The sequence below is a fragment of the Drosophila suzukii genome, chromosome 3 (genome assembly GCF_043229965.1).
Source record: "Drosophila suzukii chromosome 3, CBGP_Dsuzu_IsoJpt1.0, whole genome shotgun sequence".
Taxonomy (NCBI): Eukaryota; Metazoa; Arthropoda; class Insecta; order Diptera; family Drosophilidae; genus Drosophila; species Drosophila suzukii.
Genome location: NC_092082.1, coordinates 40,733,674 through 40,752,581, shown reverse-complemented (window position 1 = coordinate 40,752,581; position 18,908 = coordinate 40,733,674). Strand labels below are relative to the sequence as shown.

Genomic DNA, 18,908 nt, shown 5'->3' with positions numbered 1-18,908 from the left:
GATGTACATGTTTATTAATTTTGTTTTCACGCTGATTCAGCCTCTACACATACACACGCTTACGCATACGTATGTATGTATGTACATACCCTGCAGTTCCACAATTGAGTTAAGCGCCCAATCATCACGAAGCCGACTGCGACGTCGGCAGAGAAGCCAGCGACGCCGGCAGAGCTGAGCGCAACGGCGGCAAAGCGACGCGCTCTCAGTCGGGTCCGCAAAGAGAACGCACAAAAAGTAATTTTGGGCTCTCCCTCTCTCGCCATGTCTCAGACGGAAAAGTGCGTGTGATGGGAAGGAGGCCCAGCAACTAAAATATATAGACTTTTGTGCACCCTTGCCTTTTGAATAATGCGACATTTGTTCGTAAATGATAAAACAACCATTTAAAATAATAGGTTTCTGTTTTAAAATATTTGTATTTCTTAAAAAAATGTATAGGCTTATTAATATTATTTAATATTATGTGAAGTTTTAAGAATATATTTTTATAAACCGATTTGCATAGTCGGATATGTCTATAAATACGCTGCTTTTATGTGCAAGATGCATAGACCAAACGGGACATGCCAAAAAAACAGAACAACAACGGATTAGCGGAACCGTTGTTGTTGTTGCTTGTTGTTTTTCTGGAAGGCACGCGACTTTTTTCGTCTTTTTCTTTTGGGTTTACTTATGTGAAGGAGTTAGAATTGCACGCAATTAAGGTAGTTAAATAAAAAAAACCAGTGGTTTAAAAGTGATACCTATACGATTCCCAGGTAAGTCTGTCGCAGACCAATATTTATTTAATCAGTGGGAGTAAAAACAAGTTAAAGTATATTGAAAAAATGGAAAATAGAAGACTAACAAAAAAACACGTGGCGGAAAAAAAATAGCTGTGAAAAATATTAATTTTTGACGTGAAAAACAACAAACGATGCATATAAATAAACAAATGAATGAATCTGTGAAAAAATTTGAAAATCTTATTGAGTGCTAAGTTCCTAGGGACCAAAAATAAGAGATGTTTGTTTTTATAACTTATGAGGGATTTTTACATTGAATGCCAAACATAACATTTCTTTTATTATAAATAAATCTTACAAATAACGATTACTTTCGGTCACTCGTTTTTATTCTCGTCTTGTTTTATTTTTAAAAGTAATTTTTTTCTAATACTAGATGCAATCGCCCTGGTGGATCCCTCGGAGCCTCCCGAAAAGGCGCTGCAGAAGGCAATGCGGTGCGTTAAAAACTTGAGTTGTACCAAAAAAAAGGCAACGCCGGCACCAGATGCTGAGAAGGAGGTGCCAGCGACCCCGATAACACCGGAAACCCCCGAGCTCAAATTTTAAAATAAACAAATAAAAATAAAAATTACAACTGAAATTTTTTTGCTGCTAAGCGCTCAACGTGTGCTGAAAGTGCGCTTTTTCGCTGCTTGAATGAGCGCTCAACGTGTGCTGAATGTGTGCTTTTACCGCTGCTCAATCGAGCGCTCAACATGTGCTGAATGTGTGCTTTTTCCGCTGCTCAATCGAGCGCTCAACATGTGCTGAACGTGTGCTTTTTCTGCTGCTCAAAAAATCGCTCAAAAGGGTGCTCAAAAAAGCGCTCAATGCGTGCTATTTTTTGAGCACTGATGAACCCTAGGAAATGCCTATGTTAATTTAAGCACTTAGTTCCATACAAATTGTGCGCTCATTGAGCGCTCAGTGATGAGCTTTTTGCAGTGATTGAGTGCTGAATAAGCGCTGAATGGTACTGCAGGGTAGTTGCACGTGCTTTTGTTGTCGTAGGGCAGTTATATAAATAAAAAAAACCACTAAGAAAATCGCATACGATATTAGTTTTTCCGCTAATTACGTTACTATGTTATTATAGCACTTTAGACATATACACATTATATATGAAGTTTACTCACCTTTTCCTTGTTCTGCGCACTTAGGGAAACACTGAAAATGTACGTCTGACCGGCTTCACGATAAAACTCAAGTGTCAAGAAATCCACTAAAACGTATGTAAGTGCAAGCGAGACAACATGATCGAAGTAGGCCAATTCGAATTTCGAATATATCTTTTTCGCTTCCACTCACGTGATTGTTGTCGCCATATTGCTATATCCTATCTTTTTCGATGTCAAAGAATTTCGACAAATTGACATTTTTTGGTATCAATTTGACATTATTTAATGGTAAAAATGACATGTGTCTAAAAATCACAAGTTTACCATGCGCATATCGAATTGATCCTGGCTCGTTTTATTTTGTGCATGCGATGAAACTGACATTCAATTCTAGCGTTGGTTTTGTGTTTATTATTTTTACATTTTCAAACATTCGACTTTAGTGCCGTTTATGCTAATTTCTGAAGTCCCGCATTACATATAATTGTTATAAAATTTGTTTTCAAATATTTTTATAATCGTTACTCGTAGAGTAAAAGGGTATACTGGATTCGTCGGAAAGTATGTAACCGGTAGAAGGAAGCGTTTCCGACCCCATAAAGTACATATATTCTTGATCAAGATCACTAGCTGAGTCGATCTACACTACAGTGAAAATAGCAGAGTGGCTTTAAGCATGTCTCTTTCCCTCCCGCACTCCCTTAAGCTGAGTGACGGGTATTTAATAGTCTAGGCCATCGACTATAGCGTTTTCTCTTGGTTGGTTTTTTTTCGGACTTGTCCAGCCTTGTCCACGCAGTTGAATGACCGCCTGTTGCACTAACCTGCTATTCGTATATCCACGGCCGACGCTCGAGACACGCTAGCGCTAACGAATCACATTTTACGAAGCATTCAGTCTCTGCTAAGGACCAAGTCTCTCGACCGCCGATTAATGCTGATGATAGAAGCTGTTTTCCAATCTTTTAGGAATTCAAACTACCTTCACCCTTTTTCTATATATATGAGCTTTCTGCTACCTGATAATGGTGACGATGATACAATGATACTGGCGATAAACTTTTGCCTGAATCTTCTCAAGCTCACTTTTAGGCAACTGATAGTGTTACTTTTCCCGATCCTCTTGTATGTACCCTTCAGCTCTGCAATAGGGACGCGGTGAACTGGCTCAAGGCAAAAAGCTGTGCCGCTGTTGACGTCAGCAGAGAAGTCGGCGCAGCGTAGAAGACTGCCAACGAAAACGATCGTGCAACAAAGAGAGGCAGATATTTGGAAGTTTCCTCTCTTTCTTTGTCTTATAATCTGCCTGCACTCGGCGCTCTCAGAGACAAATTTCGGCCGGTCCGTTATTTCTTTTGAGTCTCTCCTTTATGTTCGGCTAGCGACTAACATTTCGGAGGAAAAATAAACAAGGATTCGGGGAGACCGGATAAGTGTTTAAGGAAGGCGGTGACCAATGTAAAAATCAAATTAACTTAACATAAAACTAGGCTTACCAACAATAATTGTCCCTCAACAGAAAACCTAAATAACACTATTTAATTAAAATGAATTTAAAAGTAAATAAAAATGTATGTATTTTAAATTCAATATTTTCATAAGTGAAAACTCATTGGACATTTTCTGAATTTCAAAAGTGATATGCACGTGACAGGCCATACGAAAAATGAGTATAAGAATCAAGTGAAATCCCGTGAGACTTCGAAAAATTTTCATTTGAATTTTCACTTGGGAAAAATATCCCACTATATAATTTTTACTTTTTGAGTAAAATATACAATATAAATTTTTTAAAAATGTGTATACTAAAATATTTTAAGTATTGAAATCAATTTTGTACTTGTACTTAGCACGTGACATGGCCTTTTGGAAGGCTACTGGGTAAATATCCTTGCCAAAGACTTTCTTATCTAAACTTAGATTAGTTTTGTTGAATTTTATATCGTCTTTATAAAGGTAGAAAAGCGCACTAAAATGCTAAGTGTGCCAAAACCTAAGTTCGTCACTATGGTTGAGATCACAGGTAGGTGGCGCATTTCAATCTCGCTTTTCTGCTTGCATATCTCCATTTCCTTTTGGTCCCATTCTTCCTTGTTATTGGGTGGGCAAGAAAGTCATGTCGTTTTTTTTAGTAATCGTTTTTAATCTAATTTATTTACGACTAATCGAGCACCAGGGTCACACTTTTTAGTATCGTTTTAAAGCTTATTGTCTTAGGTACTATCGACGAAAATTTGGTAATTATTCGATAACATTTGTGGAAGCTATAGCAAATTAAACATGGAGGACCAAAGTGAGCATTTTCGGCATATTTTGCTTTTTTACTTCCGAAAAGGAAAAAAAGCGGTCGAAGCTCGCGAAAAATTGTGCGAAGTGTATGGTAAAGATGCCATGAGTGATCGCCAATGTCAGCGCTGGTTTGCCAAATTCAGGCTTGGAGATTTTGGAGTTAAAGACGCCCCACGTTCTGGTCGACCATCGGCCGTTTTTGACGAACAAATTCAGGCTTTGCTGGATGAAAACCGGCGCTATTCAACGCGGGAGATGTCAGAGAAGCTCAGTGTGTCGCATACAACGGTTGAAACCCATTTGAAGAAACTTGGCTACGTAAGCAAGCTCGATGTTTGGGTTCCGCATAACTTAAAGGAAATTCACCTAACTAAGCGTATCAACATCTGCTATTCTCTGCTGCAACGGATTAAAAACGATCCTTTTTTGAAGCGGATCATTACTGGCGACGAAAAGTGGGTTGTTTACAATAATGTCCAACGAAAAAGATCATGGAGCAAGAAAGATGAGCCAGCCCAAGCCACATCAAAGGCCGATATCCATCAGAGGAAAGTTATGCTGTCTGTTTGGTGGAATTGGAAGGGTGTAGTGCACTTTGAGCTGCTGGGACGGAATGAAACCATCAATTCAGATGTGTACTGTCGCCAGCTATCCAATTTGGCGGAAAAAATTAAAGAAAAGGAGCCGGCACTAGCTAATCGCAAGGGTATAGTCTTTCACCATGACAACGCTAGGCCCCACACATCTTTGGTCACTCGGCAAAAATTAACGGAGCTGAATTGGGAAGTGCTACCACATCCACCTTATAGTCCGGACTTAGCACCTTCAGATTACCATTTGTTTCGCTCTCTTCAAAACTCTTTGAATGGTAAAAACTTTGATTCAGATGAGGCTGTCGAAAACCACTTGTCTCGATTCTTTGCTGGAAAAGACCAAAAGTTCTTCGAGCGCGGAATTATGCAGCTGCCCGAGAGATGGTCATTAGTGGTCGAACAAAACGGCCAATACATAATTGATTAATTATAAGTCCTGATATAAATAAATCATCTTTGAAAATATTGAAAAAAAACGACATGACTTTCTTGCCAACCCAATAAAATTACAATAGTGTACGAGGAAATGGAATTTCGGCATCAGTGGAATATTAAAAAGTCTCACAAAGCTTTCATTGTGAATTTGAATACGACTTGACAACTCAGATATTCCTATGGCATCGAACTCACTGCATTAATTTTGCAACTATTTTGACAATTGTGGTTGCAAACTTCCAAATTGCATTATTTTGTATTGTATTGAATTATCTTGTATTCAATTGAGCATTTGCCTTGAAGGTCCTTTAAAGAGTTAGTATACCCTTTTACTCCACGAGTAACGGATATGATAACTTCGTCGGAAGGTATGTAACAGAAAGAAGGAAGCGTTTCTGACCCCAAAGAGTATATATATTCTTGATCGGCATTACTAGCCGAGTCGATCTAGCCATGTCCGCTTGTCCGTCTGTCCCTATGAACGCTGAGATCTCGTAAACTATAAGAGCTAAAAAGTTTGGACTTGGCATGCAGATTCTTGGGCTTTCTGCGCTGCGCAAGTTTGTTTCAGCAGGGTGCCACGCCCACTCTAACGCCCACAAAAGACCATAACACTTAATCCCGTCTTGTGTTCACAATTGGTAATGTTATGAGAAATTGTTCTTATTATTACATGCCAAAAATATTTGAAATCGGACCAGTCATTAAAAAGTTATAACCAAATAAACATCAATATTTGACAAGTTCAATCGAGATTGCACAACAATTACAGCAAATAAGATTTGACTAATAGGCTAAGTGGCGCTACAGAAAAAATAGATAGGTGGCGCTATAGGCTAGGTGTGTTAGTGAAAAAGTGGAGTTGCTTTAAGCATCTCCATCCCTTTCGCACTCCCTTTAGCTGAGTAACGCAAACTAAGTTAAAATGGAATGGTTTTGTTTGCGATATCAGTAAAAGTTAAGTTTTCTAATGTAAAGTATTTTTCTATTGTAATAAAACGCAAAAGAATGTGACAAATATCGTATTTACAATCGCGCTCATACAAATCGTGCATCACATAAACAATATCGTTTTCAACTGTTTGAAAGTATTGAAGATCAATAAGCAGACAATTTTGTTTAACAGCTGTGGTCGTTACGTCATTTTTAAGGACATCAATTTGATAATTTTGCACATTTGAAAAATATTCCGGAAATAGCCATCTGTTCTTTTGATCTCTTACAAAAACGACAGAATTGGACTTAAACAAAGTGGTAAACCCCAAAAATTAATTTAGACCAAGATTTTCTCCTATCATTTTACATAATGGTGCCTAATGCTGTTTCAATACTCAATCAAATTCTTCGAATTCTTTAAATGTACTTAGCAATGGATATAAAAGAGATGCTGTTAAAATTTTATTTTTAAATGATGTTTAATAGAAGACAACTGTAAATACAAAGACCATCATCAACAAAATGTACTGAGGTAATGAAGGGAACGCCGGCATAGCCGCTTCACGTACACACGCTTACATATATAAACAAGGGAAAACACAATAGTCGAGTACCTCGACTATCAGATACCCGTTACTCAGCTAAAGGGACCAAAGGGAAATGGAGATATGCAAGCAGTTAAGCGAGATTGAAATGCGCCTCCTACCCGCGATCTACATATATGGTTATGTGGGCGACAGACAGATTTAGGCATTATGGGCGTTAGAGTGGGCATGGCAAACTTTTTTTGGGGTCAATCGATTGGTATCGACGAGACTAATACATTTCAGTTAACATTTTTTTTTAGCATGAAAATTGTGGGCGCCTCAGGCCTAGGCGCTTTGTAGGCGTTAAAGTGGGCGTGGCAAACTTTTTTTTGATCAATCGATAGGTATTAAAAAGACTAATACATTTCAGCTGAAAATTTTTATCTAGCATTATTTTGATTTGGGCGGTTTGTGGGCGTTAAAGTGGGCGTGGCATCTTCGCGTAACAAACTTGCACTGCGTACAAGGCTACGGAATCTAAATCTGAAATCGCAGTTCTCTATCTTCTATAGTTTCTGAGATATCCCCGTTCATATTAACGATTTCTTGAAGTTGGTGGGCGGTTTGTGGGCGTTAAAGTGGGCGCAGCAAACTTTTTTTTGGGTTAATCGATAGGTATTGATGAGGACAATACGTTTCAGTTAAAATATTTACTATAGCATCAAAACGGTGGGGGCCACAGTTTTGGGCGGTTTGTGGGCGTTAGAGTGGGCGTGGCACATTTCTGAAACAAACTTGCGCTGCGTAGGAAGCTCACGAATCTGAATGCCAAATCTCAATAGCCTAGCTCCTATAGTTTCCGAGACCTCAGCGTTCATCCGGACGGACGGACAGACGGACATGGCTAGATCGACTCGGCTAGTGATCCTGATCAAGAATATATATACGTTTCCTTATACCTGTTACATACTTTCCGACGATTCTAGTATACCCTTTTACTCTACGAGTAACGGGTATAATTAACTTTTAAATTCCCCTTTAGGTGCTGACGTGATCCCGCGCAGCAGTCAGGGTTAAGGCTAGCCGATTGATCGCAGCCAGAGGGCTCGTAGGCGCGAGGTGGCCCCGAGCAGCAGTTGCGAATTGTGGACGGCCGGGTGGCTGGCCGATAACACGTAAGTGCACAATTTGTATGCTGAGTGAACTACGTTAACGTTAACGTTAACGTTGCTTCTTAGATATGCCGGCTGGCCATGGATCATCTATTGCAGAGTTTTGATGATTAGGCTGGAAGGAAACTATCCTTTCTATCCTTTTCTTGCTGGCTTAGAGACTCAGTCAAGATTAAATCAATACAAGAACTGAGAACTTATATTCTTTATTCATTGAATGACAAACAGGAACTAACTTAAAGCTAACAAGAAATGAACTTACCAGCGGCCACGCAAATATGCTGTATTTGCCGGCTATGCACGAGCGTCCGATCAAATGCAGTGTCAGCAATTTGTCCAGCGCTCAGTCTTCGGACATTGACTCTCAGTCCGGTTGACTTTAGTTAACCACTCTCCTCTCGAGATTTAGGCCGCCCTCGGCCGACCCTATCTGGGCGATCACCTCCCTCAGCTAGACCGCAGATCTCCTAGTCCTGGTAAATCGCGGATAGGCGAGTCTGACGCAAATAAACGTACAAAGTCATCTTCTGGGAGGAGTTATGGTTAACGAGCTGGGTTTCAGTGATGGCAGCGCGCTCATTGAAGGTGATAGGATGGGTGCCGTGTATCCAGACACTGCTCACGTTGTCCACCCTCGTCGACATACGTGAATGGGTGTGACTCGCGGGTGTGCCTTTCCACCAGCATGAAGTTCTGGGGCACACGAACTCTCTGTCGCCAGCTGGCAGAAAGTGGCTCATGGTGTTACAGAGCAAATTTTAATTGCATGTATTGCTCCGTTACATTCAGCCACGACGTTATCCACTATCCTTAACATCATGTTATTATGCGCCACTGGGAATATTGATATCTTTCTACACGCTATTTTAACTTTGGAAAACTTTATTATAAAATGCAAGATATTTTTACAATATGTCTTTAATGGGGGTATCGGTAAGCTCCTCCATCCGAACATTTTCCAAGTCTGCCCGATCTATTATATTCGGGCTGACTACATTAATTTTAGCGAGCATCAAATTCTGCAACTCCATCATAATCATCCTCTTACGAACAAGTAATGTTTCATATAGGTAAGCCTGTATCGATTTGCGAGTTCTTGGTTGTTTTTAGAATTTTGTTGAGTTTTTTCCGTGAGTTTATTGATTTGGCCCTGAATCCTATTCTTAATTTCTATCTGTCTAATGCTTGACAGATTGCTTCAGAGCCGAACATAAGAAGTCTAGGCTTCTAGCACCTTGTGGTGCACGCTCAATGACTCTAATAGGACGCGAAGGTGGGCGGTATCAACACCATTGTTGCCAACATTTGCTAAGAAAAAAAACTGTTTTCGGCGGGAGCAAAGGTGGCTAAAAAGCTGGTTTTTTGCCCAATAAAGCAGAAAAAAAGCGCAAAAAGTTTCAAACCAATTTTGCTATTAAGGAAAATACAAATATCTGTATATATCGAAAAAAAAAAATTGAAAAAAAAGATCGCCAATTTTTTTTCTTTAGGGTTCTATTAAAATGAGTACAAAATAATGTTTTTTTTTAGTGTTTAGGAGAATTTGAGCTTAATAATTATTTAATTATAATGTATTTAATATGTCATTTTCAACATCAACCGTATCATCCTTTATATCCTTGTCAAAGGCCTCTATTGTGCCTATAAGCTTCATAATTCTAAGGGGAATTTGTAGTCTACGCAACATTTTTTGTGCCTTCGCAACCCATATGGTTAGAAATATAAACGACTTGGATGTGTGGACTGTATGTAATTTTATTCTTGCCAGTTGCGAAGCTTACTTGATACTGATATGAATTTTACAAAAAGAGCAGCGTTGCCAGAAACGAAAAAAGGTATATATATATATATGTATATCGGTTTTCTATTACAAAGGATATAGATGGCATTATGCGCCTAATGATGAGAGGTTATTAAAGACTGCAACCGTTCAGGAAAATCCAGACCGCCCTGAAACACAGTTTCTGAACTGGGCAAAACGGCAATCTAGACTTCTTAACGAGAACTACATCATCGATCGAGAGGTTGGGTGTTGAAGTGGTCCATTTCGGACGTTGTTGCAGAGTAGTCAGATACTCCTGATGCCATTTCTTCCAGAATCCTTGAAGCATAGCCTGGATGCTTTGCCAATATCCTAATCGGCCCACAGGGATGTGGCTTAAGTCTGGATCTGGCACGGTGGTTAACGGTCGCCCAATTAAGAAGTGGGCGGGTGATAAGTAGTTGTCTTCCGTATCAGATTTGTAGCATAAGGGGCGTGAATTTATCACTGCGCTGATTTGAGCAAGCAAGGTGCGCATCTGTTCGAAGGTGAGCGTTGAATTGCCGGTGACTCGGTGCAGATGCAGTTTGACACAGCGAACTGCCGACTCCCATTTCCCTCCCCAATGAGGAGATCTAGGGGGAACGAGTACCCACTGAGTTCCGTTATCCGCCAAAGTGGATGTGACGATGTCCTTGTGTCGTTGCGATGAAAGCAACTCTTGCATTTCGTTGAGGGATCGCCTAGCTCCAATAAAGTTTGTTCCGTTGTCGCTGTAGATCTTGCTACACTTGCCACGTAGGGATATGAAGCGCCGCAAGGCAGCCAAGAAGGTTTCTGTTGTCAGGTCTGTAACAAGTTCCAGGTGTATGGCCGAGGTGCAGACGAACAGGCAAATGTAGCCCTTGCTGATACGTGGCTTCCCAACTTTGGCATCCTTCAGAAAGATTGGACCTGCATAGTCGCAACCAGTATTGACAAATGGAAGGGCTTGAGTGACACGCACGCTGGGTAAGTCAGCCATTTGACGAAAGCAGCATAAGCAGTGTAATTCTGCGAATGAGATTACGTGCTCCATTATTCAGAATCTCTGCCAAACGATTACAAGGAAGAAACGCCAGGGTGAAGATTTACTCGGTGCTCGTATTCCAGGATCAGCTTCGAGATTCGGTGCGTTTTTGGTAGCAAAACTGGGTGTTTTGCCTCTCGTGACAATTGCGATTGGTGCAGTCTTCCGCCTACCCTCAGCAAATCGTTTTCGTCTATCATTGGTGCAAGTTTGACCAGCTGCGATCGGTTCCTTAGGGGTTTCTTGGCAAGGAGCAATTGATAGTCCTCGTGGAAACAGTGCTGCGCGTGTTTTATACAAATGATCCTTGCTGCCTTAATCTCTTCAAATGTAAGAGCTCTTGAGGCCCTATCGCAGGACGGGTTTTGTGTGCGTTGAATGAATCGCTTCACATAGGCGACAATGTGAACGAGCTTGAGCCTAGAAGAAACTCGTGCGATCAGCTCATCGAGTGGATGAACCTGAGTTGCAACAGCCACTGTAGCCAAACAGTTGGACTTGACTTCTCCTTGAATGCGAATCGTTCAACTTTACCAGGTATTGTCCCGAAGCCACAAAGGTCCATTCCACCACAAATGGAAGTCGATGAGGTCAGCAGCCATCAGACCTCTGGAAGCGCAGTCAACTGCGTTTGATTTGGAGTCTACGTGCCGCCAGGCCTTCCTAGGAAGAGTGTCAAGGATTTCCGAGGTTCTGATGGATCCGTCGTCATTTGTAACTCTGCTGTACACCACAGCAGCATACTCCTTGGTTGAGGCATCTGAAAATCCGTGAAGTTCAATATTGTCTGCGTCGTCGGCAACGAAGCGTGGTAATTGAAATTTTTGTAGAGTGTCTAGATCTGCTCTCCACTTCAGCCAGTTGTCCGCTAGTTTGGTTGGGAGCGGGTCATTCCAATCCAAGTTTAAGAGCCAGAGTTTTTGGAAGATAATCTTAAATTGGATTACAATTGGTGCCAAGAGTCCGAGTGGATCAAATATCCTCGAGACGTCGGACAAGACCTGTGCAGTCAGGATTTGCCGCTAGAACTATGTTGTACGTTAGAATGTCTTTTTCAGGATGCCAGTATAGTCCGAGAACCTTAACTGGCGACGATTGTGCGTCGGTATCATCCGTTTGTATGAATGAGGTATTGGATACCCATTTCCCGAGTTCCAGATTTGCGCACGACATCAGCTGAATCAACTCGTCTCGGTTTCGACGTAGTTCATCCTCATTGTTTGACCCAGTAAGAACATCATCGACATAAAAATCCTCCAGTAGGATTTTTAAAGCATTCGGGTATTCATCTTGATGATCCACAGCGAGTTGTTCCAGCACTCGTACCGCCAGGAATGGTGCACATGACGTTCCGTAGGTTACAGTGCACAACTGGAAATGCTTGTTCGGATCGGACGGATCCTCTCTCCAAACGATCCTCTAAAAGTTTCTGAGCTTTTCGCTTACCCATATTTGGCGGAACATTTTAACGATGTCCGCTGAGAATGCGATCTTGTACATTCGAAAGCGTAGGCACACAGCAAATAGATCGCGCTGGATACTGGGCCTTGTGAAAAGAGTGTCATTTAAGGCCTTATCGTTAGCGTCGCGAAAGGATCCATCAAAGACCACTCGCAGTTTTCGGCCTAGCACTGGGTGATGAGGAACAAAGAACTGATTCCCAGTAGCGATTTCCCCAGACTGTGCCCCAGACTGATATACCCCCGCATAAAGTATACGTACTGTGTCCGCAGCTGCTCGTTTTGTTGTAGTCGTCGCTCCACCGATTTGAAACGTTTAAGAGCTCCGTGAAGAGTTTCTCCTAATTCAGGACTTTACGTGTTGAATGGAAGTTCAACAATGTACTTCCCGTTTTCATCGCGACTGTGGGTGGCAAGAAAGTGCTTCTCGACCTGGTCGTCTTCCGGTTCCAATTTTGTGTTGCTTTGACCGTTCTCCAGTTCCCAAAACTTCTGAAGCGTGTTGTCGATATCCATTGTTGTGGTTAGTGCAATAGCGTTGCTTGCGTTCGATGTAATGAGTGAAGTGATTACCCATCCGAATACCGACGAAATAGCGATAAGATTACCCTTGTTGTCGTACATCTTTCGTCCTATGAACACTGACCATACGTGTTCGCTTTCCAATAGTATATCTACTGGTGTGTTTGCGTTGAAATGTGTATCCGCCAGCTGCAGATCCTTACATACCTCGAGTGTCGATGCGTCGACATTTTGGCGTTCCAGAGATGAGGTGATTCTGCCTAGCACGTGGGCATAGACAAGCAAACGATAATCGGATATGCGAGACTTGATTTGCAGCGTACTGCATCCCCTTGTCGTGTCTGCTTTTACGGAAGAGATTCCCGTAACCAAAATGCGTGATGCCGACCGTGTCAGTCCGAGAGCTTGGATGCAATAAAAGACGGCACGTTACGTGGTCACCTTTTGCGTTTTTAACATACACCATAGCCGTTGGTAATATGCTTCGTTTGAATTCCGTTAGATGTGTAGATTTTGCAGTGCCTTGTGCACATACAACCTTTTGGGTGCCCGCTCCTTGGGCCAAATGACTGAGTGTCACTGAGTTTGTGTTAGACGTGCTTAAGTTTTGCTCGTCCCCCTCCGCTATCTGGGCAAGATTCCCACTAGCCTATGGGTTCGGTTGGACATGAAGAAGGGAGTGATGATTTCCTGTACATTGCCTGCACCTGTTGACCCCATGACCAGGTCGCAAGCAGTTGTAGCCTTCACAAATGATCGTCTCTGCAGTCCAGACATATCCAGAAACAGCTGACAGCCATATAGAGTGTGTTCTGTAGAACTACATTTGGTGCAGCCACTACTTTCAACCGCAACCATCGATTAAGTTATCCGTTTTGGGTTTTCAGGATGTGTTGTTGTCTTGCTTCCAGTCGCAAGCTCCCTTTTGCTCAGCTCCAGTTTCTCGCAGCGAGAATCGAGAAACTTGAAGAATTCCTCTAGAGTGGGTGAATCTGTCTCCATGCTGCTCTCAATCCACCTGCGTGTCAGCGTCAAGTTTCCCTAGGGCTAGATATATGATCCAACAATCGCGTCCCGTCTGGTTCACCGCATCCAATCCACGAATAATTTCGTTTGCTCCGTCCGAAATCTTCGTTGAACTGTTGCATCGATCTTTGTAGTTGCTGGCAGGCTTATAAAATGCTCCAAAAACGAGTTTACAATGTGCCGTGGACGATTGTATCTTTCCATAAGACGTTCCCATGCAGTGTTGTAAGCCGTGTCCGTAATTGCCAAGTGTCGAACCAAGTTGGCAGCCTCATCAACGAGTAGTGTTTTTAAATGATGGAACTTCTGGGTGTTGCACAAATGCTGTTTGTTATGAATTATGCTTTCATATATGTCTTGAAAAGATGGCCACTCCGTGTAGTTGCCCGAGAACCGTTTGATTTGAATTTTAGGCAATTCGCTCAGATTTGAATTCGCCGTGAGTACCGAGTTCCGAGAATTCGCTAATGTGACGTCACCACCAACATGATCAGGCGTGTTCGGTGTGCTCTGACTTACAGCAAGTCGCTCAAATAGTTGTTGGTTTTGTTGCAGCAAGTTCAAGATTGCATCGTTGTTTGAGTGTAGCCCGTTGCTGCCACTCGCACCGCTTGTAGATGTCCCCGGTTGTAGATCATTACTCCTTTCCTTGAGAATAGCGCTTGCCCTTAGGTATTTTGCTTCATAGACCGCATTGTCAATCTCCGGATCGACATAGCCTTCCACTTCCTCGTGAAGCGCAATGCAATCGCTAAAGAAGAAGATCTATCCGTGTGACGATCTCTGTGTGTGTAGCAATCTCCGTTTGTTCAGCCCATGCCAAGACACGTGTGATGTTGGCCTTAAGTCTGGCACGGCTCTTCACTAATGATTTTAATTGTTCCATTGCAAACAATTACAAATGAGAATCAAAGCACTTCAAAACTGTTGAAGAATCCGGAACGATGGACCAGAAATATGGTTAGAAATATAAACGACTTGGATGTGTGGACTGTATGTAATTTTATTCTTGCCAGTTGCGAAGCCTATTTGATACTGATATGAATTTCACAAATAAACGCCGTCGTAGCAGCGTTGCCAGAAACGAAAAAAGGTATATATATATGTATATAGGTTTTTTGTTACAAAGAATAGAGATGGCATTATGCGCCTAATGATGAGAGGTTATTGAAGACTGCAACCGTTAAGGAACACCATATCTGTAATCACAATAATTATATAAGTTTTGGCATTTTATAATTAAGTTTATATCAAATTGGCGCCCACCTTATGCACAATATTAAGTTAGGAGTGGTAACGTCCATTCTATTTCTCAGTTTTGATTTTACAATGTTTACTTGGCTAAACGCACGTTCTACATCAGCGTTGGACCATGGCAAGGACAACATCTCGGTCGTTCGTTACCCCCAGAGTCCTTAAAAAGTTTTACTTCCGCTGTATTCGGTCGATATCTTCAACAGAAAACTTTTCCAAAATGGGAACAATGTTGAATTTTTTTGAACATAAAATATTCTGAACGGTAAATATATCAATTGGTTGCAGAATCTGGAGGTTGTCAGGTATCCTGTAATTAATTGGAGTTTTTAATTTGTTATATTTTGTAAAAATATAAAAGGCTATAGTTACCTCAGCTTTAGTTGCTTTACAGGTTCAACTATAAAATTAGTGCAGCACTCTCGAAAAAAATTCTCCGAATCATTATCCATTAAAGCATTTTAATTTGCTTTTCAAATGTATATCCTTGATATAAATCTTTGACAACATATTCCACAAAATTATCATCTTTTATTAAGTCCATATTACAATCTGGTGGAATAATGTGCTTCTTTACCGAATTAATGGACAGAACAAGATCTTTTAGCAAGCGCGTCGCGTCAGTGTTATTGCTTTGAAAGCACTTGTTGACTTTTTGCATTTCCATTAGGATTGGTTTTAGGAAAACTAAATTTATGTAGTTTACATTGTCGTCAAACATGGAATGCAGTAATTTGGCCTTATGACATTTTTATTTTTTTGCGGCAAGAAGAAGTTAAAAAACTTCTGCCATTGTTCCAATATTCGTGAAACAGCTAATTCAATAGACACACACTCTGGGTATTTGAAGATAGTAATACATTATATTACTTATAATTAAACTACATTAAACGTCAAAGAGAGACAAACGCATAAAAGAATAACTACGATCTACACTTGGACATCACCAAACCAATGTTAAAACAAGCATACCCATTAGTAAAAATGTAGAAAAAATTAAGACGAGAATAAACAAGGAAGAACGCTATAGTCGAGTACCTCGACTATCAGATACCCGCTACTCAGCTAATGGGACCAAAAGGAAATGGAGATATGCAAGCAGAAAAGCGAGATTGAAATGCGCCACCTAGACTTAAGCGTTATGCATTTTTTACTCTAGAATAAAAATTGTAGGAGCACAGTTTTGGACGGTTTGTGGGCGTTCGAGTGGGCGTGGCACATTTCTGAAATAAACTTGCGCTGCGCAGGAATCTCAGAAAGCCGCAGGCCTAGTCCCAGTACTGTAGCTCCTATAGTTTCCGTGATCTCAGCGTTCATACGGACAGACGGACAGACGGACATGGCTAGATCGACTCGGCTAGTGATCCTGATCAAGAATATATGTACTTTATGGGGTCGGAAACGCTTCCTTCTACTTTCCGACGAATCTAGTATACCCTTTTACTCTACGAGTAACGGGTAGAAAAAGTCACACGAACCTTTTCATTGTTTATCGATTGGTAAACAGTCTTGTACTCAGATTGTCGAATTGCACTCTTACAGAACCAATTATAGGTCTTATAAATTAGGAACTCCAATCCGTCCGGAAGAAACTCATTACAAGCTTGATTTACTGCCAACTGCACAGAGTGGCATACGCGTTTTATAAAAACTATAGACGGTGCGTCCCTATTCAGCTCAGCAAAGACGCTTCTGTTTCTGCCAACCATATCATTGGCATTGTCAGTACCGATTCCTATTAGGTTTTTTATATTTAACTTACTTCTTACACCTTCAGAAATGCAAATGCATTACCACTCTCTAAAGGCACTAGGCTGGGGAATGTAGTTACAATCTCTCCCTGGTGACTAGAGAAATAGTTTACGACGACACCTATGTGGACAAAGACATAGCGATACCATATAATAAGAAACACATACAATATGTACATTTCCACATTTGTATGGAAATTTTTAAGGTCCTACTCTCACCCGCCTATACGGTGCGCTTTGAGGTATTTAATGTATATTAAAAGAAATTTTTTGAAAAAAACGCGTTTTAGGGTCTGCGAATTGGTTTAAAAGTTTATATTTCATACGCACTGCTGCCCTTGATCAAATATATTATTTTCATATGGTTGGCCTTGACTTGGTTTCATTTCTCAAATTCGTTTGCCAACTTTCCACTTTGAAAGCTTTAAAAATTGAAAAAGGCCAGAATTTACAAGACAGATTTTTGAAAATATTGACAATAAGGTATTAAAATCCTCGAGTTGCATAATAAGTCATTTAAAACATTTCGCAAATAATTTTATTTATTTTTGAAAAAACCGTTTCATAAATGGACCTTCTGTAAACACTTATATACCCAAATAAGGAATTCAATATTCAATTATATATATTTATTTATTATTTAAAAACAAATTAGCATAAGTAAATAATTGTAGGGGAGTTTTTCTGTCGTTCGCTCGCTTCGTTAACGCTGCACCAAATTTATATGGCGCGACAGCAGATGAAGATGCCATGGCATGGTTGATATTAGAGCGTTCATTTACCATGATTCTAAAACGGCTTTCCGTGTTTCGGTGAAGCTCTCCTTTTTTTAACATTTTTTAGGCTAAACAAATCTTTGTGAAGCCGCGTTCTGGATTTAATAATATGATGGTGAGACCGGACTGAAATTCCCCTTTGACTCCAAATGTATATATCGCTGCGAAGATTATCGTAGAAGAAAATTTTTGATGATGCCAACCTGCAGTTGCAAATCTCCAAATTGACTATGCACATGCTGCTAAGGTGGTCGATTTGAGCAATAGCTGTGTGTTGTGCTACAAAGAGGCTCAACGCAGCTTCGTAGTCTATTGTCTTATTTGGCAGTTTGAAGAAACGCAACTTGTTAGTCTGACCTAAGCAGTCCTTCGTTTTAGAGTGTTTTTTGGTGGCTGCATGTGCGCACAAATCACGTAACTTTGCAGTTAGTGTGCACTTGCAATAACTGCAGAAGACTCTGGAGGCATCAGTATTGTCTTTGCGAAGCCATGTCTTAAAATCAGGATGCTGAAGCCAAGCATCTCAACATTTTTGCTTAAAAACTTTCGGCATTTTGTCACAAATATGTTTAGGCGTGAACTTGCTCATAAAGATGTCACAGTCAAAGACGATTAGGATCGATAAAAGAAAATCTGGTGTTACATAATATCGATATAAAAAAAGCTGAACAAAGCTGATCTAATATTAAAAAGAGCCAGAATTCCCGCTTCCCGCCGTTCCTAAAATATGCCCGCTAGTCAAGAAAAAAAAAGAGCTGAAAATGGCGGGAAAAAAGCTGATTTGGCAACACTGATTCAACACTCAAAATTTTCTTCATATTTCTTCAGTGGAAACATGTCGTCCATATTGTGTGTCTCTTTTTTTACACGCCTATAGCCTATTACTCACATCGACGAAAACCGCGAGCTAACCATAGGAGTGAGCGAGAGGCAAATACGCGGCTAACGCTTTTCGTAGGGTCTGTTTTTCAGCGCGGTACTCAGATGAGCTAAGGAAATACCAGAAAAAATACCAGATTTCGAGAGTGAATTTTCGATGAACGCCGTTAGCCGCGGCCCAAAGAATAAGAAATTTCATCTTTGGCGGTATTCGTGCAGAAGCGGTGGGGAATTTAAAAATGAAAAATGGAAGAAAAACGGCTAGATGAAAAAGGACGCCTAATCCAAGCTGTTGCCCATTATTGTGGGACTTGACCGACAGGAAGGCGGGAGAAAAAAAGGTCGCCCGCTAAGGGACAGCTGGAGCAGCCACCACCAGCCATTATTGGCCAGCCTATTGGGACTCGGTGCTGGACTACAAATGGCGCGGGAAAGATGGCGAAGCACCCGTGGGACGAGAAGGAGGCCTTAAACTTATAATTTACATAAATAAAAACATTCGTTGAACATTTCATTTATTTGTATTTTTATTTCTTTGTGCACCAGCAGCCTTTTCTCTTTTAAATTGC

The 18,908-nt window shown here is 40.9% G+C and overlaps 2 protein-coding genes across 26 annotated transcripts in view; one reads left to right on the top strand and one right to left on the bottom strand.

Moving 5' to 3' along the window:
• l(3)80Fg (dnaJ homolog subfamily C member 16 l(3)80Fg) overlaps nt 1–18,908 on the top strand; it is a 554,754-nt gene that overhangs the window by 325,747 nt on the left and 210,099 nt on the right. The gene's annotated exons all lie outside the window — the stretch shown is intronic.
• Nucleotides 9,234–17,163, bottom strand: LOC108020141 (uncharacterized). 16 transcript variants are annotated; one of them, XM_070995885.1, is made up of 6 exons: nt 17,015–17,163; nt 16,696–16,805; nt 16,412–16,631; nt 15,306–15,769; nt 14,946–15,243; nt 9,234–14,878 (listed from the first exon to the last, which is right to left on the bottom strand). In XM_070995885.1, exon 6 carries the CDS (start codon nt 10,678–10,680, stop codon nt 9,754–9,756), a length of 927 nt encoding a protein of 308 aa, XP_070851986.1. In that variant the 5' UTR covers nt 10,681–14,878; nt 14,946–15,243; nt 15,306–15,769; nt 16,412–16,631; nt 16,696–16,805; nt 17,015–17,163; the 3' UTR covers nt 9,234–9,753. The 16 variants fall into 16 exon arrangements, with proteins under 16 accessions (XP_070851986.1, XP_070851985.1, XP_070851982.1 ...); XM_070995884.1 differs by having other exon boundaries at nt 16,904–17,022; XM_070995881.1 differs by lacking the exon at nt 16,412–16,631 and having other exon boundaries at nt 17,015–17,033.